Source organism: Penicillium daleae, assembly GCF_028827525.1.
Source record: "Penicillium daleae strain IBT 16125 chromosome Unknown utg000007l_segment0_segment0, whole genome shotgun sequence".
Classification (NCBI taxonomy): domain Eukaryota; kingdom Fungi; phylum Ascomycota; class Eurotiomycetes; order Eurotiales; family Aspergillaceae; genus Penicillium; species Penicillium daleae.
The window spans coordinates 3,686,626-3,709,030 of NW_026623155.1; the positions used below are offsets into that span (position 1 = coordinate 3,686,626).

Consider the following 22,405-nt stretch of genomic DNA (forward strand, 5'->3'; position numbering starts at 1 on the left):
GGAAACGAGAAGTAAACAAAAGAGAAGAACAAAATCGCGAAAAAATATGTATTAAATCAGAGTCATCAGAAGAATGCAAGAAGGTAAAAGGACTTTTTTGACGCCAATGTTCGCCGGCATATGTCATCGGGCCATATGTCTTGATAAACAGGTATGCTGAAAGGACACCCAGACAATGACAAGGGGCAACTATACAAGCGAGAAAGAAACGAAGTGGGTATCGAGCACAGGGCCCCGTAAATAACATAGATAGGGGCTCAAAAGATTCTGGTTCACGTGGTCGGAGCGTTGGTTGCTGGGAAAGGTGGCATTGCGAGAAAGAGTGTAGAGATGAGGGTCGAAAGGCGGTCAAGGGAGATTAGCGAGTTTCCCCCTAAAGGCGGGATTGATGGGGAGTTGGGATTCTGCGAGGAAGGTGATGAGTCTTTGACGAGTGGACTCGGACTCGGCAGCAGCGATAGCGGGTGTTTGTGGTTGGGTGTTGCGTGGAATGGCTGGAAGTGACCTGCGCTGAGAGAGTCCGAGAGCAGGATTGATGGGCAATCGGGACTCTGCAAGAGAGGATACGGATCCAATGGTGACCTCTTCATGAGTCTGTGCTTCTTTCAGTACAGATGGAAGTGATCTGCGCTTCGAGATGTTGAGGGCAGGATTTATTGGCAGTGCCGAGAGCAGGAGAGAGGCCGTCGAGTCAGAATCCTTCGTCCGAGATTCGAAGCTGACATGTTTCCGAGTTGGTGGAGGTACATGCTCGTCTTTGGGCGAAGCTTCCAAGGTTGGCTGAACGGGCAGGGACTTCTGAGCCTCACCGAGGTCTTGATCTTGAACAGGAGCCGACTTGTTCTGGCAGGGAGAGTCCGAGGCCGGCGGCTGCCCCTCGACATTGGCGCTTCCATTTTCCATATTGTTGGCCCAGAAAACTGGCACGGCATTTTGTACCTTCTGATCTGGTGCTGATTCGGACATTGAATCGTCGAAAGTGTGCTGGCTGCGATCCCAACACCGGGTAGTATCATGCGGATCATTATGATTCAGGGTGGAAGCAGATGAGTGACGAGGGGCGAATTCGGCATCTCCAGTTGACTCTGCGAGGGTGATGGTTGATCGTTTCCCTTCATCATGATTGTTTGCCAGCATGGATCGTGGTCGATTATCACCATGTAGATTGGGCTGCTCCTGCTCGTAAGAGTTCTTGCGGTGATACTGGTGTGGTGCCTCTGCTGGAGGCAGAGGAAGGAAGCCATTCCTCGTTGACATAAAAGGTGCAGACTCGGTCTCATGAGGTAGGGCGATTTGGCTGATAGGCCGAGGTCGTCGTAAAAGAAGATCAGGTGGGAAGAAATGGAGAAGCTCCTTTGCGCCTAATCGGTGTCGAGGTATTGGGCTGAGGCAAATGTCGACCAGACGTCGATAGTACTCTGGCACATCCACGTCATGTCCCAGGACCAACGGGCGCGGTTGTCGTTCCGGCTCATCCTCTCCCGTGGCTAGTGCCCACAGTGTCATGCCCAGCTGGTAAAGATCCGTCTTGACTCCAATGTACATGGAGATACGCTGGTTGCTCTCGATCTTTGCAGCAATCTCGGGTGGCTCCCAACCAACGGGACAGCCCCTTCGATTGATGTCGATGATATGCGCATCATCATGCTCGTCCACCACGATGTTTGACAGAGTAAAGTCACCTTGAACGTAGCCTGACTCGTGGATTTCGCAGAGACCGTGGACGATCTGTTTGGCCCATCGCTCCCGTCTGGCAAACGAGATCTGTCCACGCTGCTCGTACAGCATATCGACCAGTGCACCTTGCTCTGCGTAGCTGATCAGTAGGCCCTTGACCACCTCCTGCTGATCGTCCACTACTATGCCCTCCACCCGGATCACGTTTGGTGCACCGTTGAGGGCGTGGAGGGCATTGATCTCATATAGAAACTCGTCCACCGTGTCGGGGCCCGGAATCTCTTTCTTGATATATGGGTGTCCGCCCAGCTGAACCTTGTACACGAATCCCGAAAGATGGGAGTCAAAGTGTAGGAGGTGCTCGGGTACGCATCGGGCGCCTCTCAGATGGCGAATACTGGCGATGGGCGGGTAAGGTATAATCTCATTGACATCTTCAGTGACATGGACGTGTAGACGGCCGTCGAGTGTCTCCACCTTGAGATTCGTCACGGTGTCGTAGAATTGAATCTCGGCAAGCGATTCCCGGATCGACTCGTATATTCGGGCACACTTGTCACGCTGGTATCGCAATTCCTCCAAGTCTCGCTCCAGGGAATTAGGCGGAGCGCCGCGGTAATCCATCGATATCGTCACCCGCCGCCATTTTGTGGGGGTTTCGGCATAGGTGACGAAGAATTTCTCCCGGCCTGAGTTGTCCCGAAAGTGCATGCTCAGATTCAGGATCCATCGCTGCTCCAGCTCCATCTCGAGATCGTCCTGCAGGGGTGCCGATGCCGGCACTGGCGCCTGCGCCTGCGTTTCCGAGTCTTTCTCTAGATCGGTCTCGATCTCCGAGGGGGTGATTGTCACGTCCGGGTACGAAGGATTCTCCCAGCCGGCGTGGAGATCACTTTCATCGTTTGTTTCGGCGGCGTCGTCGACCGTGGATGCGGGCGTCGGGCCGAGCCACTGAACCTCAGGTGCGGAGAGTCGTGGGCCCACGGCTGGCGGTGGAGAACGGGTTCTGGTCCTTTGGACACTCAACGGTTGGCGGTCGGCGGACAGGGCACGACGATGTTCAGGTTCCAGGGGGGCCAGGCGATCCCGATGTTCGGAAACCTGGCGTTTGAATGTGGTTGACCGGGGAGACCTACGCCGACTTTGCGGGAGAGACGGCGGGTCAAGTTATCCTGCTTAGCGCGCGGGAAATTGTCGGCGGAGGCGGCGCGGTGATTGTGGTGGCCGTGGCCGTGGGAGTGGTGGTTGTGGGGGGATAGGGGAGAAGCCTGCCTCCTCCTCTCGGCCCTCTCGGGCGAAGCATCTCGGTCGTCACGGCCCAGCCATCGTCGCAGGCCCAAACGATGCCACATGCTCTGCTTCTGTTGAGGCCCCTTTTCGTCTAAAGGGAAACCCAGCCGCGTCGGGCTATAGGAGTTGTTGGCAAGGGAGATGGCCATTCGGCACGCAGTCGCTCAGTCGTTCCTTGCACGACTCGAACACCCTGCTGGCTGGAACGCCGATGGCCATAAGAATCGAGCCGATTTCGATCGGACTCCTAGTGGTGGGGGTTCAGGAGGGAGCAAAGAGCCAGGAGAAGAAAAAAAAAAGATCGTTGTACCTGCACTGGCCACCCACTACGCACGGGGGGTGGTTGGCTTGTGTTTGTTGGCGTAGATTTTCGGTGGTCTCGCTTGTTCTGTACTTTCTGATCCTTGTTCGCTCTTCTAACTGAGCAATTTCCCCCTTTTTCGTGCTGGTTTCTTGGAAGATATCCTCCCAACTATCTCAAAGAGATGAGAGCTTCCGTGTATGTCCGGCTCAAGATTCAATCTGGCGTGTCACACAACGTCGGGTTGCAATGGGCGCGGAGGCTGGGAGGCTGGTCCGTGACAAGACCAGCCTGGGAAAAAAGGCGGCGCACGATAGGAACGAGAAAAAGAAGAAGAGAGTGATCGAGTTGGGTGAAATGGATTTAACATCAGACAATCTTGATCTCGTTCATCCCATGTCTCCCAAGGTCAAGTCATCCCAAGGAGAAAAAGTACCGAGAAAAGAAAAAAAAACCGTTGTTGGCGGGCGTGATGCGTCGATCCACTGCAAGGCTTCAATGTCTCATACAGGCAAAGGAAATCGATAAAAGCGAATACCGCCGTAGCAAAAGACCTCTGCAGGGGATCAATCAGATCCTGCTGGCAAGTCAAAGGAAAAGTGAACTTTCAAGGGAGGCAGAGCGCAAAACAAAAAAAGCGCCAGGATATGATTCATCGCGCACAGATAAAATTGGGAAAGGATGCGTTGCGGCCTGACAGCTCATGCCTGATTGGAAGGCTTCGACGAGGGTCGCTAGATGGGCCAACGATCTCTGGGAATTCATGCCAATTGCCATGGCTAGTTCAATCGAGAACCTGCCCAACTCAAGATTGGCAGCGGTGGAATCCTCAATTGTGGCCTGCATGGCGGTTATCCGTTTGGTTGGGCTCGAGTTGATTACTTCGGATGCACCTACAACTGCCGTCCACAGCCTGGCCGATATCCCTGTTGATCTGAACGCCTCCCCGTCTTCCGCGCTTGTTTCACGCTCGAATGAAAAATCGAAATGACTGGATAGAGGAAAAGGAGAGTCAAATTAGAGAAACTGCGAGTCACTACGAGATACAGCCCAACTGAGTCGAGCTTGATATAGAAGTCATAGTATGCTGGTCGGAAGATTAGATAGCTCTTGACGTACTATATAGGCATCAGACTCAAGGTTGGACACGACCATTCGAGGTACAATGGACCTTTTGATTCCTATTAATTCTCCCATTCCAAGGTTACTTCCTAACGAAGGATCTGAAACCATAGATATTGGAAGAGGACTAAACCCAGCCCCTAGAAGCCTGGAGAGTGGATGCTCTTCACATCAGCCCCCGAGAGTTCAATGCAGTGGCTAAAGCATCTTCGGTACACTAAATACCTAGTTCATACTGCCGATCTACTCTCACTACTACAGGTAGTCATGACCCACAATATAACTACGCAGCGCGCCTGCTGACTTCGAGCGATTGACTCGCCAAGAGGAAGTATACAAAAGACAGAAAAAAGAGGAAGACAATGCTAGATCACCCCAACAGGAGCATCCACCAATCATCCTTTCGATTCAATTCAAAGAGTGGAGTGCTGTTTCCTTTTCTTTTGGGGTCCATACATAGAAGAAAGCAAAACATCTAGTCGCCAACGCCTCCAATCCATGCATTCCGTGTCAAGAAGGACACTGAGAAAAGACGCCATGTACAATGTACATCCCGGAAGATCACGCAACTATACAGGGGGGAGAATCACAACTCGCATCGCACAACAATAAAGGCGTGTATATATATACCACAGGGTACCAGTCCCGGACATGACAATCAATTCCAAGTCACACATTTCACTCGTCATCCTCCCCGTCCCGCTCGCCCTTCTGGTTGGCGGGCTTGGCGAGCGCCTTCTGCCAGATGGTGCGGGCGACATCGTGGTTGAGGTCGGCGAAGAGAATGTTGAAGACTTCAGAGTACCAGCTCACTGGGTGGCCTTCGATGCCCTCCTTGATATTCTGTAGAAAGATGTTAGCGCAGGTCACCTAAGAAAAGGAGATTTGAATGGTTAAAAGCTGAACATACCTCGGGTAGCTCAAGCCAATCAGATAGATTGTCAGCTGGGAAGATAACTTTAGTTGCACCCGCTCGGCGAGCAGCGACGGTCTTCTCTCGCAGACCGCCGATGCGTAGCACCTTACCAGTGACAGTCAGTTCACCAGTCATGGCAATGGTGGGGTCGAGAGGGTGGTCCAGCGCCAATGAAAGTAGAGAGCTGGCCATGGTGATACCAGCAGAGGGTCCTATTAGAATCGTATTAGCATTCGAACGATTGAATCCGTGCAGAGGAGAGATGTTGAAACATACCATCCTTCGGAACAGCACCTTCAGGGCAGTGCAGGTGAACCTTGGCCTTCTCAAAGAAGAGGTTCTCAGAGAAATCTCGAGCCATGACAGACTTGGCGAACGAGTAGGCAATGTGCGACGATTCCTTCATGACGGTTTGCAGATTACCGGTGATCTCCAGACCGGGCCGCGAGGAATACTTCAGAGCATTTTCCAGGATACATTCAACATACAGCGCGGCTCCGCCCATGCTAGTCCAAGCCAGACCCATGGTGACACCAGGGGGGAACTGGTCGTACAGACGGTCGGCGGTGAAGACTGGGGGTCCAACGTAATCCTTCAAGGTCTCCTTGCCGATCCTGAGGTGGACGCTCTCGGGAACCTTGATGGCAATACGGGGGGTCTCCGTGGTGGACTTCTCGGGTTCCAGAGGGGTCTCTGCGGGATCCGCAGACTCATGCTCCTTTGCTTCTTCTTGAGCAGCCTTGCCCTCGTCGGTCAAAGCAGCCTCTTCGGGTAGCGCCTCCTCGCCCAGGTCCTGAACGATCCTGAAGGCTGCCTTCCGGTACACCTTCTCAATCTGCTTCTTCAGGTTACGAACACCGCTCTCGCGGCAGTACGACTTGATCAGCTCTTCAATGGCATCCTCCTGGAGAATCACGTCGACGTCTTTCAGACCCGTCAACTCTCGCGCGGCCGGAGCCAAGTATCGCTGAGCAATTGCCATCTTCTCGTCGGCCACGTAGCCGGAGAGTTCGATCAACTCCATACGGTCGAGCAGAGGCCGAGGGATAGTGTCGGTGACATTGGCCGTGCAGACGAAGAGAACCTTGGACAAGTCCACAGGGACATCCATGTAGTGATCGAGGAACGATGAGTTCTGTTCAGGATCAAGCAACTCCAACAGAGCGGAAGAAGGGTCACCCTGATGGCCTCGGCCAATCTTGTCGATCTCATCAATCAAGATCAAGGGGTTCTCCGTCTGGCACTTCTTTAGAGCTTGAATGATGCGTCCCGGAAGAGCGCCAACATAGGTTCGTCGGTGACCCTTGATCTCCGCAACATCGGTCAATCCACCCACAGAGAAGCGGTAGTATTGCCTGTTCAGAGCACGCGCCACTGACTTGCCAATACTGGTCTTACCCACACCAGGAGGGCCAACAAGGCAAATAATCTTACCCTCCACTGTGCCGCGGAGCTTGCCAACAGCAATGAACTCAAGAATACGATCCTTGACATCTTTTAGACCATAGTGATCCTCGTCCAGAACGCTGACCGCATTCTTAATGCCAAAGTTCTCCACACTCTTCTGGCCCCAAGGAATTTGAGTCAACCAGTCCAGGTAGTTCCTCGTGACATTGAATTCTGATGCAGCGGGCTCCAAGTGAGCTAGCTTGTTGATCTCTTCGTCAAAGACTTTCTTAACGGCCTCGGGCATGGCTAGCTTCTCTGCCTTCTCCTTGAACTTCTCGACAAGCTTATCCTTGCCGTCGGACTCGATCCCAAGCTCTCGCTTGATGCCCTTCATCTGCTCCATGAGCCAGTATTCACGCTGGCGCTTTTGGATCTTGGCCTCCACGTCCTTGGTGATCTTGGATTGGAGCTGTGCATTCATCAACTCTTTCTTCAAAACAACGAGTGCCTTGGGGAGCCGCTCCTCAATGTTCATAGTCTCGAGAACCTCCTGCATCTCATGCAGTTCACCAGCGGAGACTGCAGCGGCAAAATCAGCCAGCTTAGCCGGTTCATCGCTGAGGTTTCCCGGGAACTGATCCGTATAGAACGCCGAGATCTGATCCCGGAACAAGGGGTTCAGCGTGGCGATCTCCTTGCACACGTTCACGATCTCACTCGTCACCGCACGAATGATTCCGTTTTTCTTATCATATGGCTCCTCCGTCAAATTCTCAACATTGACCAAGCTGACAGGATACTTGCGGAGGAAAGAAGTGGCCTCATAGTGGTCCTTAGGGGCGTTTTCGGGGGTTCCTTCCTCGAAGCTGGCAACAACATCGCCCCGCTTCTCACTGCTCTTTTCCTCCGTAGTCGTAGCGTCTTTCTTCGTTTCTGTGGGCGGAAGTAGTGAGGAGATCTTGATACGCCGGTGGGGGTATAGAACAGCGGTCACACCGCTAACCTCGCCTCGAAGAGGGTAGGCTGCAGTGATCTGAGCGAAGACACCCGTGTTGTAGACATCTTCCAAATTCTCGATCACATCACCATCGGCGTTGTCATCCTTGAACAGGAATGCACCGACATATGGCTGACCCCGCTTCATCATATCCTGGATTGCCGCGGCAACATTCGGGTCACGGATAGTGATGGCTTTATAGAACCCAGGGAAGAGGGGACGCTTCGCAATGGGAATGGCCATCACTTGTGGGTATACATCCGGGACCGCGGGCTTTTGTAGAGCCTTGTCTCCGGAACCCTTCTTCCCTTTCTTGCTCCCATCATCGTTGCTGCCGCTACCACCACTGCTGGCCGAGCTGGGCTTTGAGTCGGCCGAGCCGCTGCTCGGTGGAATAGGAGATGGAGACTGGCTAGAGTCTCCCTTCCCATCCGCTGCATTGGCGTCTTTCCTTGATTCCTCCTCTAAGCTGCGCTGCTCTTTATCACCGGTGGACCGGTCCTTTCTCCGCGTGGAGCCTGCCTGGTCCGCTGCCTTCCCCGAATCGAAAGCTTTCCTTCGAGGCTCAGGAGTCCGGTCTACCTCTTTATCATTTCGCTGTGATTCATCCTCTTCCTTCTGTTCTTGCTCCTCTTTCTGATCCTCTGGTGGGGGTTTCTCTTTCCGCCGGATAGAGCTCGACGAGAACGTGCGGGAGGCTGATGGAAGAGAACGAGCAAGTCGGGTCGATGTTAATGCTGACCGGAATGTCGCAGTGTTCCTGGGTGCAATCAGGAATGGCCGACGAAGTAGAGGGCGAGGTGTTTGGTGGAGCGCAGCTCTCCAGGGGAGCGTCTGGCCGCGGAGCATGCTACTGGATCAAGTCGCGTGATTCGGGGGGGGGAGGTAGGGGTATGATGGAGCACGGTAGGAATTCGGGTATGAAATGGAACCTCGAAGCACCCGTGTCACAGCCCCGAGGAAGATGCAGTCGTGAGAATAGAAGAGAAGAGACGAGGAGTGCAAGGAAACGCAAGTTCCGGCCTCGGAACACCGCTCTGTAAGCAGCTCCATCTTTCATCATCCAAGTACGGGCCGACTATTTCTCCGTGGAACCCGTCTACCGAGCCGCCTGGAAGCTTCTTCAGCGAACAGGAGAAGCCGACTGGTTTAAAGGCTATCTTCGGGGTTGCGACTTTTTAGACTTTACCCGATTCTGCCCTCGTCTTTCGCTCTTTTATTCTGTTTCACTCTCTCTTTCCCTCTCGATCTCAATCTCGTCGACATCCAACTAACCACTGCTCGGAAATTACAACTCATGAACCCATCCGCAGCATTCCCCAAGGCCGCGGGTCTCCCCGCGCGCCTGCTGCGGGCACCGTCGACATGTTCAAAACAGACAGCCGGTCAAAATGTCTGCTCTGCGAACCAGAAACGAGGATATCATGCGACGGCCTCTCAATCTCCCGCCAGACGCCTGCGGGAGGGCGTTTATAAGAAGAAATCGGTCATCGCGCCGTCGGTTAGAGTAGGTATTCCGTTTGGATGATTCCCATGGCCTGCTTTTTTGCCGCCAAACTACAAGTGATTGACTCTCTAAACAGATATTCCACACCACATCCCCCCTCTCGGCGATTGCCGACCCGTATAATGTCCTCGGAGTAGACAAAGGCGCCTCCGCGAGTGACATAAAGAAGGCATACTACGGCATGGCCAAGAAATACCACCCGGACACCAACAAAGATGCCAACGCCAAGGAAAAGTTTGCCGAAGCCCAATCCGCCTATGAATTGTTGTCCGATGCGAAGAAGCGCGAGAATTACGATCGGTTCGGCTCCGCTGCCTTCGACCAGAATGGTGGATTTGACCCCAATGCCGGTGCAAACCCCTTCGCTGGCGCTGGCGGCTTCGGTGGATTCGGTGGCGGCGGGTTTGGAGGTGGCCCGTTTGGTGGAGGCTTTGCGCAGGATATTAACTTTGAGGATCTGTTTGGTGCGTTCGCTGGAGGTGCTCGCCGAGGTCCCCGGGGGCGGCGCAATCCCTTCCAGGAGCAGATTCTCGTCGGTGAGGATATCGAAGTGCAGAATAACATCTCATTCATGGAGGCTGCCAAGGGAACGTCTAAAGAGATCAACATCACGCCCCTGACTCAGTGTGGAACTTGTAAGGGTGATGGGTTGAAGTCTGGCGCGAAGCGATCCCAATGCAAGCAATGCAACGGCTCCGGAACCCGTGTTCACTTTATGCAGGGTGGATTCCAGGTTGCTGCGACATGCGACGCCTGTGGAGGTATTGGTATGATCGTTCCCCGCGGGTCGGAGTGTGGTGGATGCCATGGAAACGGTGTCGTTCGGGAGCGCAAGACCCTCAAGGTGGATATTCCTGCTGGTGTTGAAGATGGTATGCGGATGAGAGTCAGCGGAGAGGGCGATGCGCCGCCTACCGGAACATCTGCCGCCGCCGGTGCTCGAACCCAACGGGGTGATCTCTATGTCACTATTCGAGTTGCTCCCGATTCTCGCTTCAGCCGCAACGGATCCGATATCCTGTACACCGCCACCCTCCCACTCACCACTGCCTTGCTCGGCGGTGAGGTGACGATTCCGACCCTCGATAACGCAGTCAAGGTCAAGGTGGCTACTGGTACCGGTACTGGTGATCGGATCACCTTGTCTGGCATGGGTATGAAGAAGCTCGGTGGCCGCGGTGGCCGCTTCAGCCCCACGGGTGACCTGAAGGTTGAGTTCAAGGTCGCCATGCCGAAGTACCTGACCGGCAACCAGCGGACTATCTTGGAGGTGCTTGCGGATGAGATGGGTGACAAGACGGCTCGGCGGACGATGAACTTCACCAAGGAGAGGTAAGTCGTTTTCATCCCAACATCCTGTATATACCTTCTCTCTGTGAACTGTTATGCTGACCTCGTAATTTCCCAGCCCTCCATCGTCTTCCGAGTCCACCGGCAACGGGCACAAGAACGAAGGATTCCTCAAGTCTGTCTGGCACAAGCTGACGGACAAGAACTGTGATTCTTCACAGCCCGAGGCCAAGGATGCCAAGGATACCAAGGATACCAAGGATGCTGACAAGCACGATGCCAGCAAGGACGACTCGAAGAAGTCAAGTTCATAAAAAAAACAGCCATGTAATTCTCTGTGTATTTGTATACCACCTTGGACTTGTATTTACTCCTTGGTCTTTTCTTTTCCTTCTGTTTCATTTGTTCACCATGTCATAGCGCCGGCGAGATGGATGCCTCTGCCATTCTTTGGGGGCGGGGGGGCAGGTCCACTTGTATTACTATCTTGTTTACTCTCTGGTTTAGGTAGCCATGAAGCTCTCTACTATTCTTCTGCATTCTCAGGGCTTTCCAATCAACTTCAATGTATAGAATGTATTCTTCTGCGTACAGCTGTCTGAGCTATATAAACTCAAACGTACAATACAGAACAGACGGGGGTACCGCGCCCCTGGAACTATATAATATGCACCGCCTAAATTCAGCGCGTGGTTGGTTGGCGCCCGCGTTGGCCATCACAATACGCTCGTCACTGGAGATCACATCCCACCTGTCACCCTCCCAACTCACCCTCACCCTCACCCTCACCCCTCCTTCCCTCAGCATCTCCTCCCCCCCCAACTTGCCTTTCTTCTTTCTTCTCTCTCACCTTTCAATTCCATCCCGACTCTCCTCATATCTGCAGGGGCACATTTCGGACCGACGTCATTGACCGACGAGTGATCACCGTTAGGCCCCGACCTCCCGCCCTCCCTTTACCCCACAGCCTCGATCCCGATCCCCCTCACCAGCACCGCTGAACTCGCCTCCATTTCCTCGCGCCCTCCTTCCCTCTTTACATTATCGCTAGCGGATGGGAGCGCCGTGCTCCTGACAGCGATCCGACCATGGTTCAGTCCCCCATGCTCTCCTGCCCGTTGAAGCAGACCAACGAGATCGATTGGATCCAATCCCTCAAGGATTACATCCGCCAGACCTATGGCGAGGACCCCGAGCGCTACAGCCAAGAATGTGCCACACTCAACCGCCTCCGACAGGATATGAGAGGCGCCGGCAAGGATAGCGCTACCGGTCGTGACTTGCTATATCGATACTACGGCCAGCTGGAGCTATTGGACCTCCGCTTCCCCGTCGATGAGAACCACATCAAGATCTCCTTTACATGGTACGCCGCTGTCCGCGTCGCATGACTATTAAAAACCCACTGTTAATCCTTCTTACACCATAGGTACGATGCATTCACTCACAAACCGACCTCCCAATACTCCTTAGCCTACGAGAAAGCTTCCGTCATCTTCAATATCTCTGCCGTCCTATCCTGCCATGCCGCAAACCAGAATCGAGCGGAGGATCTTGGTGTCAAGACGGCGTATCACTCCTTCCAGGCATCTGCGGGGATGTTCACCTACATCAACGAGAATTTCTTGCATGCCCCCTCGACCGATTTGAACCGAGACACCGTCAAGACCTTGATTCATATTACTCTCGCCCAAGCTCAGGAGGTGTTTTTAGAGAAGCAAATACAGGATAACAAGAAGCCTGGGTTCCTCGCGAAACTAGCGGGCCAGGCTGCCTATCTCTATTCTCAAGCCGCCGAGACAATGCAAGACGTCGTGACTAAGAGTGTGTTCGACAAAGTATGGTCGATCATGGTACAGGCCAAGACCGCACATATGGGATCCACCGCATCCTACTTTCAGGCGATTGCGGATAGCGAAGGTAATTCGCATGGTGTAGCGGTTGCTCGTCTGCAGATGGCCGAGAAGCAGGCTAGTACTGCACTCACCTGGGCCAAGTCCTTCCCCTCTTCCGCCTCCACAACTTCGAATCTGCCCGTAGAGGCTGGAGCCAACTTGGTGGAGCTTGTGAAGCACAACCTGGCAAATGTGCAAGCCATGCTGGCTACGGTTACCAAGGACAACGACTTCATTTACCACCAACCTGTCCCTAATGAGGCTGGTTTGTCTGCGGTTCCCAAGCTGACCGCAGCCAAAGCTATCCCAGTTAGCGAGCTTTATCAGGGACAAGATATCCAACGAATCATCGGACCAGACATTTTCCAGAAACTCGTTCCTATTTCTGTCACGGAGACCGCCAGTCTTTATGACGAGGAGAAAGCCAAGTTAATTCGCGCCGAGACTGAGAAAGTTGACACGGCCGATGGCGAGATGGCTGCTAGTCTGGATTATCTGAAGCTTCCAGGCAGTCTCAACATCCTGAAGGGTGGAATGGATCAAGAAATGACTGTGGACGAAGAGTTCCGCCGGTGGTGCTCAGAACTTGCAGGCCATAAGCCGTTCCATAAGGCTCTCGATGAACTCCAGGACCGGAAGGCAGATGTACAGGCCCAACTGGATCACTGCTCTAAACAATTAGATTTGGAGGAGAGCGTGTGCGAGAAAATGCGCTCTAAGTATGGCGCGGACTGGAGCCAGCAGCCTAGCAGCCGCTTGAACACGACGCTCCGTGGAGATGTTCGCACATACCGAGATACCATCAGTGAAGCTAGTGCTAGCGATACTCAATTGTCCGCCACATTCCGACAATACGAGGGAGACTTTGATCAGATGCGGTCGGCTGGAGAAACGGATGAGGCCGATGTGCTCTACCAGAAAGCGATGATCAAGGCTGGATCTAAACATACCAAGGGCAAGAACGGTGTGAATAGCCCTGCCGAAGGAAGTCTTTTGGATGATGTATACGATGAGGGCAGTGCATCTGTCTCGGAACAGATTGCAAAGGTCGAAGGGATATTGAACAAGCTGAATCTCGTTAAGCAAGATCGGGCCACAACTTTGAAAGACTTGAAGGAGAAGGTAAAAAGGCAATCAAGCGCTTTATGGACTACCGCTAACCCACTTACTCAGGTTCGTAATGACGACATATCGAATGTTCTGATCTTGAATAAGAAGTCTATCGCCGGCCAAGAGAGCCAACTCTTCGAGACCGAACTCGAAAAGTTCCGCCCACACCAAACCCGCATCTTGCAGGCGAATCACAGACAGTCTTCCTTGATGAAGGAGCTCACAAAAACATACGCAGCCTTGCTTCAAGACAAGCGTGTTCAGTCTGAACAGTCCAAATATGAATCTATCTCGAAACAGAGAAACTCTGTTATGGCTCGATATAAGAAGGTGTATGAGGCTTTCAATGGTCTCTCATCTGGCATTATGCAAGCTCGCACATTCTACAAGGATATGGCCGAGAACGTGGAAAGTCTGCGGAAGAATGTGGAGACTTTTATCAGCAATCGCCGGTCCGAGGGTGCACAGCTTTTGAGCCAAATCGAACGCGACAAGGCTAGCGGCGTATCTGAGCAGGAGGATCGCGAGCGGGAAAAGCTTCGCCTGTTGATGGAGCGTCTTTCCACAGAACCTAAAGCAGCATCAACCTCACCATCTACCGCTTCTGCTGTGGCTCCTCCCTCCAAGATCAAATCACCGCCACCTCCTGTCCAAACCCCATCTTACTCGATGACGGGGCCATCGCCGCAGATGTCACCCCGTTACCCGCCAAGCATGCCAGGCGCACCGCAACAGGGTGTCCCTCTCTCTCACTCCCCAGCTCCCTACGGACAATACATTGGTGGTAACCCGGGATATGCCCCCGGTCAGCATTTCCAACAGGGCGCTGCTGCTCCGCTTTCCGAGGGGTACAACCCCATGGCGTACCCCTACCAGACTCCTGTTTCCCCACCCCCGAACCAGCAGTTCTTCTCTCAAACACCTACCCCGTACGCTGGCTACTCAAGTGCTAGTCCGGCACCCACTGCTGCTGCCGTGGCCCCGAACTATATGACTCCTCAGGGATACATCCCTCCTCCACCTCCTCCGCGCCCACAACAAACCAACTACCCACCCTCGGCTGGTGTAGTGTACCCTGCCGGGCCTGGTGGATATGCGCAGAGCAGGCCTTACGCACAGCACAAGGCTCCTTCTCAGTCTCAGCCACAACAGCAACCTGGCGCCAGTGACCCCTGGGCAGGTCTGAATGCATGGAAATGAGCATCCAGTACGTTGGTGAGCAAAGGTCTACCGGTTGCGGGGACAAAATGGGTGGTAGGGGCATGCTTCTCGGCGTTCATTGTTCTTTTTTTTTTTGATCATGGGAGCTCGTAACCCTCTTAACTCCATCCCTAGTGTCTCTTGGCCTTTTGAGAATATGTTCTACACCATCCGCTATTTTTGGGCTGATTTACTACGGTTCGTGAATGTTTTTGAGATTTGTTTCTCTCGTCATGGAGAAGCCATGCTGTTATGTACATGATGAATGCGAGTATAGTGACAACTCTGTCTTTGAAAGTGAAAAGCCCCTACCCTAGCTATACCAGACCTCTTGGTTGATTTGGCCCTTAACTGTAGGGCTACAATGACCTATGATCTATGCTGCGATTCACTCTGGCCGCGCCATCGAATGCTTTGTCTGAAAACAATGGCTTTCAAAGAACTGATAGTAATAAAGACACGAATAGCCCACACACTCGGATATAAATTAGAAGATGTTTCTTCTATTCCTCTTTCCGAACCCCAGGTCTCATCAAGCTCTCAGCTCATTACTCACTTACCATTTACCTGCTGACCTATTCGACCCGACCAGCTACGATACATTGATACAGCCAAGCTTTCCCAAAATGTTCCAATTGAATATTCTGGGGTTTCAATCATGCCACATCGAATTCTTCTGGGCCCACCAAGCCTCCGTCCTCGCAGGAATAAAAGTCTCTGTGCAGCCCTCCTTCAAGATGACTGGGGCGCCCTTCTCTCCCGTGCCAAAGTGTTAGACCACTTGGAAAAGATCTCAACAGGAATAATGCGACTAATTAATTTGGCTGCGAACCTTCCTACCGATAAGATCCAGTTCACGGTCGATGTCATTACGGAAAAGCTTGTGAATGCTAACCAGCTGATTCAATCGGCACAAGCTCATTTAGAGAATCTTGTTGATCCTGTTGTGCCTAATGCTTATATTTTGGGTATACTGGATGATGCTTTTATGATAGTTCTGGGGGTTCAGCTGCTTGAGGCTCAGAATGGTAGGCCAGAGCTGGGGCCTGCTAGGTGGATGAGTTATCAGGGGAGAAAGTGGGATAGGGAGAGTATTGAGTCGCTTTGGCGCGTTGACGATTAATAAATTGTTGCTGGAGATTGGGTTTGATTTTCGCATGTTGTTTGGACATATGCTGATCTGTAGGAGGCATGATCAAGTATTGAGAGATGTGAGTATTGATTATTTCTAGTTAAAAAGCGAGTTGAAATTACGAGAATAAACTAACGTATCGTGGCAGTCTCTCACAGTCAAATGCAGGATTAAGTATACACCATGGAAACCTTTTATGTCAAATTTTAGTTCAATATTTCCTGTACATCGAATCGAAATCCCATGGAACCTGAACCTGGATGTCTGGCTCGTTTACCCCCTTAGAGACGAGTTTAAATAATAAATGCTCCAGCAGACCGTCCAGACCGAGTGTCTCAGGCCCTCCTTTCAAAGCAACCATCTTAAGTGCTCCTTCCATATGATGTTTCAGCATCTGCGTATCATGCACAAATAACTGATCTCGTCAGGAAAGAAGCACAATCTTCAACTTTGGGGTGGAAATTACCTCATCATAAGCCAGCATTATCGCCTTTGCAATGGTGGAGTCACTAAAACTGGGCGCCTCATTCGAGATTGCGTCTCGCAGTATTTTCAAGCATGTACCCTTATAGTGAAATGCTCTTTGGGTAAAGGTTGACTGTTGGTGGGACTGCGTATGACTCGCGGATAGGTGGCGACATGATAAGAGAAATATTATGTCTAGGAGGCTTGCATCGCTGCGTGCGAGTGGTGCCCAGGTTCTTGTCATACGCTCAGTGAACTCAAGGTTCGGCTCATCACAGCGCATGAGAGGGATGATCACGGTCACATCTTTCGCAGATTAGTGGCGAACGATAGGCCCCAGATAGAGTGATACACACAATGGTCAAATAGCATTTCTTCAATAGGATTCAATGACATTGCAAAGCTCGCGAAGGGATCCTTCCGGTTCGCCGACAAAAAGCTGGTGAGCTGGGCCTGTGGCAGCGCCTTCGGGGGCACTTGCTCATCGTATTGTTCGACCAAGCCACTTTCTTTCCTGGAATTTTTCTGGGCTTGGTATTGTATTGTTCGGAGACGTCTTGTCTTGGCGTGCGCCGAGCGAGCGGCGTGGGAATGGGCAAGCTTCCGTTGTTTTGTAGCTGATCTCGCAGCCTCCTCAGGGCTATTGGATGATACGATGATGAATTCTACACTTGGCGGTCCCATGATGCCCGTAGAGTAGAATTCAGTGGATCTCTGGTATGAAGCTTGTTAATAACAAGAGGATGCAAGCAGGGTTGGACAAGAAGTTGATGCCTTGTTGGAGATGTTTTAGAGCAAATGAGTTCGGATGATCTGAGATGCGTTCAGTCCTTGTGACAAAGCTGACATATACACCGGATTTCCATTGTCCAGCAACCTTGGCGATCCACTTCCATTCTAGTGCTCACCCTCTCGCCGCTTTTACTCACGGCGTAGAATTGAGCGTGTCCCTAACCAACTTCGAGTATCCTAATTTACTCAATGCGCTTCCTTTAATCTTATCACTGATCCTGACCTGAGAAGCTTGGGTTACTTACTAATCTCCTCAAACCAGGAGCGATCTAAGTTTATATCTTGAATTGGATCTTGAGCTAATAGCATTTTGATGCAAGGAGAACAAAAAATTGCAAACGTGCCGCTGGGGAGCTACAAGTAACCTGCAGACAGACCAATATTTGAGGCTCGTATCTCCGTAGCACCAAATCGTCTATTCACGATAACGGGACTGGCTAAGTACACCACGCTTCTATGCCTGCTGGAGGCCTCTCCTTCTGACGCGAACGGGCATGCCATCCTTTGGATGATTGGTCAGCTCACTCAGGATCTTTGCCTGGTACGCTGGCTCGCCAAAAAGCCGGGGCGCATTCGCCGCATAGGCAGGTGCAATGTCTAACTCCCTCATCGTCAACACCAGCATAAGCTTAAGCTCGAGCATGGCTAACTCCTGGCCGATGCAATTCCTTGGTCCCTGCTCAAATGGCCTCCACGCGATCTTCCTACTGTTGACGCTGCTGCCCTCCTCGCCTAGCCACCGGTCAGGGAGGAAGTCGTTTGGTCGAGGCCAGTATTGTGGGAGCCTATGCGTCGCCTGGGATGTGGACATGAGCACGAATCCTTCGGTTGGGAACCGCTGATTAGTCTCGGGATGCACTAAGTGCAGACTGCGAGATCCAGAACGGACGGATGCGATGGGTGGGTAGAGCCGAAGGGTCTCCTTGATGACCGCAGACGTGTATGGCAGCCTGTGGAGTACAGATGGGTCGCTGGCGATCACGGCAGCGGCTTGGGTTGGATCAGGCCCGAGCAACCGGTCGTGTTCCTGGCGCACACGGTCGGCTATGTCTGGATTGCCGTGTAGGCAGTAGTATGCATAACACAGTGTGCTCGCCGTGGTGTCATGGCCTGCGATGAGGAAGATTTCGATTTGTGCGAGGGCCACACGAAGGAATTCTTCAACCTGGTCTGTGGATGCGGAGTCCACAGTACGCCCGGTTTGTTTCAAGTGGGCTTCAATAGCAAGTCGGCTGATTATCTGGGGGCTTCCAGAGCGGTCTATCTCAAGCATCTGTCTTTGTAAGATTGGGATGATCTCATTACGTAGAATCCGGTTATTGTTCCACATAGCGAGGCGGCGGAAGGGGCTGTTACGCCGATGGAGTATATTGGGGCGGTCTGGGAGCGAGATCCACCCGAGCTGGTCCTTCATGGCTTTATACAAGCGACTCTCCGACGTTTGTATGCCAAACCTTGTTCCTCTGGCATTACAATCACGTAAGTTGAGCTAGCTTTTCTTAGGCTGCGCAATTGTGACCCTCTTCAGGAAGGATCTCGAAATTCTCACTCACAGTACCACCCGCCCGATAATATCGAACGTAGCCTTGGTCGCCGGGGTTATCAGCGGAAAGACAATGTCTGAGTGTGTGTTTTTGAGGAGGGTATCCTTGAATACTTGAATCTCCTCAATTAAAGCTGGGATAAATGAAAGGATATTCTTGCTCGAAAAGCCAGGGTTGAAAATAGAGCGCCACCGCTTCCAATGATCCCCTTCTGAGCACAAAAGGTCTTGACAGTCGGTGAAATCCTTAAATATCGTCTGCAGAAGATCATTCTTAGGCATTGATGGGCTTTGGCAGAACTGTGCAATCATATCCGGCTGGAATACTGCTAGCATGGGGTTGGCGAGAGGCCAGACGTCCATACAAACGAGTCCTTGGGCCTGAAGCTCTGGGTACTCCTTAGTCAGCAGTATTGGAATGATTTCCCCAGCTGTATCTCGAGGGTATCGAGCCATGAGCTTGGCGAATGCTGGAAGGTGCCCGAGGAAGAAGGAATGCGGCGGAGATTGCTTGTTGGGACGGTCAGATGACAGTACAGTTGCCGGTTTGCGAACCCAGCATTATATGAAAGAGAAGCGATATCATTTCTTACCAGCCCACTATCCTTCATAAAATGACGCACCTTCATGCGCACTTGGAAGAGCCTGTAGATGAATCGCCCCAGGAGGATGACGAGGAACAGACCAAGGATCCGTTTCAGGACTGCAATCTGGATTGCGAGCTCCATTCTTGGTAGATGATGAGAGAAACAGCGGCAGATAATATGACGGGTGTGAGCACATAAATTAGAGCCTTTCAGAATTGTCGGTCGTACATGATTAGAGAGGGAGGTCACTTCAGCTCATGTTTGGTCGTCGTTCAGGGTGTTTAGTGCTGACGGGCAACTTAGGCCTCCCGCGCTAGTTACCGAGTGCCGTCCAGCTCACCAGAGACGAGCGCCATCTCCCTTGCAGCATACATTTCGCGGATCTCGATGCTGGGCTAGTAGTGCCAAACAAGGCTTATTCAGTCTACTATTATTTGATAGTGACACTATGTGGATGAGCGGTTGCTTAGCTCAGGCATGGCGAGCCTAAACCGGACAAGGTTGAATTTTGAAATGAGGCTGATCAAGTCACAGGCCCAAGCGTATTTCATTGGCCCTGAGCCTAGAATTGTCTTTTTGCTTCATCTCTTCTGCAATCAGATCGTTTTCTTCCGATTACAACGTATATTTCTGCGCATACCCAACTCCTAGGTAGCAAGACTCAATAATCCACCAGTCTATACTGATCATTGTCAGCCCCATCAGCCGTGCCCAGTCTGCCCCGTGACGATCTCAGAGCACCTCTGCTAGCATCCACCAGAGGGCTAATCCATTGGAAGTCGTCCTTTTCAGCTGACCTGCCTACCCTGATCTTAGAATTTGTAGCGGCTACATATATTAGTACTTCTTATTCTGTCGGAGAAAAAGGAAAGGGAACCATACCCAACCCGGTCCGATGAAAGTTGACATATATATTCTCGGAGTGGCCTCTAGGAGCTACATATGTCTCGTGCATGATGCTCAGATGTGGATGTTGACGCGAGACATTGTTAAACCATTTCCACACCTTGAGATGCATCTGGCTGTGCGCCCAATTATGGACATCCTTATAAGAACGGAAGTAGACGGCGACCATGAGCTGGTTAGATGTTTTGCGTTCCGAGGCGGGCAACCAACTTGTTGACCCGAGGACTTTATCGTTTCAGCTTGACTTTTGACACAATTAACAAAGGAGAAACCTACAGCCATTCTCATGTGAATTCTGGTCCAGATCGGCGAGGAGTCTTTGCATGTGCTTGGTAACCTGCTGGTAACCAGGAGCCCATAACCCTAGAGGACTGTAGATCTGTGTCAACTTTACGCTAGTGGATCAAAAGTCAAGAATCCATACTGATTTGATCTTGTCGCCAAATGCAGAACCACGATTTCATGCTCTGCCGGTTGCGAGGGTGCATTTCCCTCCCGATCGGGAATCTGAGCACTGAATTTTCCCCTCACAACGCCTTCCGCCGCTCGGTTTTCGATTAAGCCATAATACTGAAGTAATGTATCGATGAATCGGAGGAACAAGATAAGTACTGCAGGAAGAAGCGCGTAGTGGATGGGTAGAATATATGTGAGTATACCGTGTAGGACTGCTCCGAAGAGGATCCAGGTAGTGATTGCGAACTGATCTCGGATGATCTTCAATTTTTAATTTTTTCAGCATATGGTCTTACTACTTCCCCTGAGTTGCAAGGAAATATTTGACTAACATTATGTTTTATCGCCATGGGAGATACCAATGCCGGTCTCTGAGAGACTGGCGGCTGAAGAGGTGTGTAGGCCATTGACTTAAAAAAGAATAAGTGGGTGATGAAGCCTCTCTTTTTTTCGGTTGACCATATATGGCAAGATCCATCGACGTCCTTTTATTATTCTAGTTTCTCTAAAGAGGCCAGCCCCCATACACGTAATCTAACTGCAGAGTATGACTCGGAGGATAGACCACCTTGTCTTCTAACCAATAATCAAGGATGTTCAATGTAACCAGGCCTATATTAGGCCTAGGCTGTGTACTATGTAAAGTCCATCAGTAGTGATTAGCCAATATCATCACCGCTATCTAAGACAAATCACGCACCGATACGTGGGACGCCTAGCAAGGATAAACCAACTGTGGATGATCCAGGGAACGCCTCTTTCCCGCAAGGCTCCGAGAGCTCTGCGCAGAGGCTAATATCATTTGTCGCTTGGGCAGCTCATCAATTTATAGCCTAATAGTAAGCAGTGGTCAGGTTCGGAGTTCCTAGAACTTCTTAGTGGGTCTGTTCGGTTCGCTTCGGGATGGAGGCTTTGTCCTTTCGGGCATTAGCTGTTCGTAATACCAACAAGCTTAGGCTGGCTTTTGGAAACAAAAAATTGGTGAACAGTGGTTGTATATCATATTTAGAACACAGTATTTAGCAGTACACAGTCCTTTATCCAACTGGGAATAGTAAGTGGGGCATGTATCATGTCCAAAACTGGTCTGATGGCAGAAACTACCACGAGGTGGAATTTCACTCTGGGGCAAACATCTTCTATTATCAGTAGGAAAACTTCAGCACTGTCTAATTTGTCTAGAGAGCATACTCCAGTGGGTCCAGTCTATAGTAGCTTTATACATCTGGTTTGTCTTGTCGAATACATTTTTTAATGGCGAGGGTATCCTCTTCTCGCAAAATAAACGAGAGATAGTCAACATTAAACGAAGGTTCTCGATCTATCTATAGCTGTAGATAGCCATCGAACTCAATCTTGAAAGAGAATAGAGTTAGCCGCCTAGCGCCATATATTCCTTTCCTCCTTTTTTCCAGAGACCTCTGTGCCGGTAGTCTCTTTAAATCCCCTTCAGGGTCGCTCCGCCTATACCGTTATTATTTTCACTATTGGTTTCCTGCTTTTATAGAGTCGGCCTTTTTTAGTAGAATTCATATACTACCGAATAAATTATTTTACTAGCTAAGTTATCACTGAGCAACTACCGAGTACCTATCGACGCTTAGTTAGTTATTGAGCATTCACGATCAGTCGCTGAGCGATCACATGATTGCACTGATCAAATCACTGACCATGAGCCGGTGCTCATATTTACTCACTAAGCCTGAGCCTAAGCTCCTTCATTAAAGCGGCGGCAGCCTAGACAGGAAAGCCCCACCCTGTGGACAATATCCTGTGTATATAGGTACATCCTTGTCACTAAGACTACTGTAAGTGATGAAAAGACCCCTC

At 51.4% G+C, this 22,405-nt stretch overlaps 7 protein-coding genes across 7 annotated transcripts; 3 read left to right on the forward strand and 4 right to left on the reverse strand.

The window, feature by feature from the left end:
• Window positions 1-348: 348 nt before the first annotated feature.
• N7458_008519 (protein kinase family protein) lies at window positions 349-3,116 on the reverse strand (the record flags this gene model as incomplete). The annotated part of the gene is made up of 2 exons (XM_056911901.1): window positions 349-2,778; window positions 2,814-3,116. 2 exons carry the CDS (start codon window positions 3,114-3,116, stop codon window positions 349-351), a joined length of 2,733 nt encoding a protein of 910 aa, XP_056764727.1.
• Window positions 3,117-4,043: 927 nt separating this feature from the next.
• N7458_008520 (uncharacterized protein) lies at window positions 4,044-4,259 on the forward strand (the record flags this gene model as incomplete). The annotated part of the gene is made up of 1 exon (XM_056911902.1): window positions 4,044-4,259. The coding sequence occupies one exon, from the start codon at window positions 4,044-4,046 to the stop codon at window positions 4,257-4,259; it is 216 nt and encodes a 71-aa protein (XP_056764728.1).
• An 809-nt stretch (window positions 4,260-5,068) lies between these two features.
• N7458_008521 (endopeptidase La) lies at window positions 5,069-8,541 on the reverse strand (the record flags this gene model as incomplete). Its single annotated transcript, XM_056911903.1, has 3 exons — window positions 5,069-5,233; window positions 5,301-5,518; window positions 5,583-8,541. 3 exons carry the CDS (start codon window positions 8,539-8,541, stop codon window positions 5,069-5,071), a joined length of 3,342 nt encoding a protein of 1,113 aa, XP_056764729.1.
• A 448-nt stretch (window positions 8,542-8,989) lies between these two features.
• Window positions 8,990-10,803, forward strand: N7458_008522 (putative mitochondrial DnaJ chaperone (Mdj1); the record flags this gene model as incomplete). Its single annotated transcript, XM_056911904.1, has 3 exons — window positions 8,990-9,199; window positions 9,276-10,531; window positions 10,608-10,803. The coding sequence occupies 3 exons, from the start codon at window positions 8,990-8,992 to the stop codon at window positions 10,801-10,803; spliced, it is 1,662 nt and encodes a 553-aa protein (XP_056764730.1).
• Window positions 10,804-11,577: 774 nt separating this feature from the next.
• Window positions 11,578-14,694, forward strand: bro1 (putative signal transduction protein BroA; the record flags this gene model as incomplete). The annotated part of the gene is made up of 3 exons (XM_056911905.1): window positions 11,578-11,855; window positions 11,919-13,506; window positions 13,558-14,694. The coding sequence occupies 3 exons, from the start codon at window positions 11,578-11,580 to the stop codon at window positions 14,692-14,694; spliced, it is 3,003 nt and encodes a 1,000-aa protein (XP_056764731.1).
• A 1,897-nt stretch (window positions 14,695-16,591) lies between these two features.
• N7458_008524 (uncharacterized protein) lies at window positions 16,592-16,975 on the reverse strand (the record flags this gene model as incomplete). Its single annotated transcript, XM_056911906.1, has 1 exon — window positions 16,592-16,975. The coding sequence occupies one exon, from the start codon at window positions 16,973-16,975 to the stop codon at window positions 16,592-16,594; it is 384 nt and encodes a 127-aa protein (XP_056764732.1).
• Window positions 16,976-17,537: 562 nt separating this feature from the next.
• Window positions 17,538-19,354, reverse strand: N7458_008525 (cytochrome P450; the record flags this gene model as incomplete). Its single annotated transcript, XM_056911907.1, has 3 exons — window positions 17,538-18,546; window positions 18,637-19,136; window positions 19,250-19,354. 3 exons carry the CDS (start codon window positions 19,352-19,354, stop codon window positions 17,538-17,540), a joined length of 1,614 nt encoding a protein of 537 aa, XP_056764733.1.
• Between the last annotated feature and the right edge of the window lie 3,051 nt (window positions 19,355-22,405).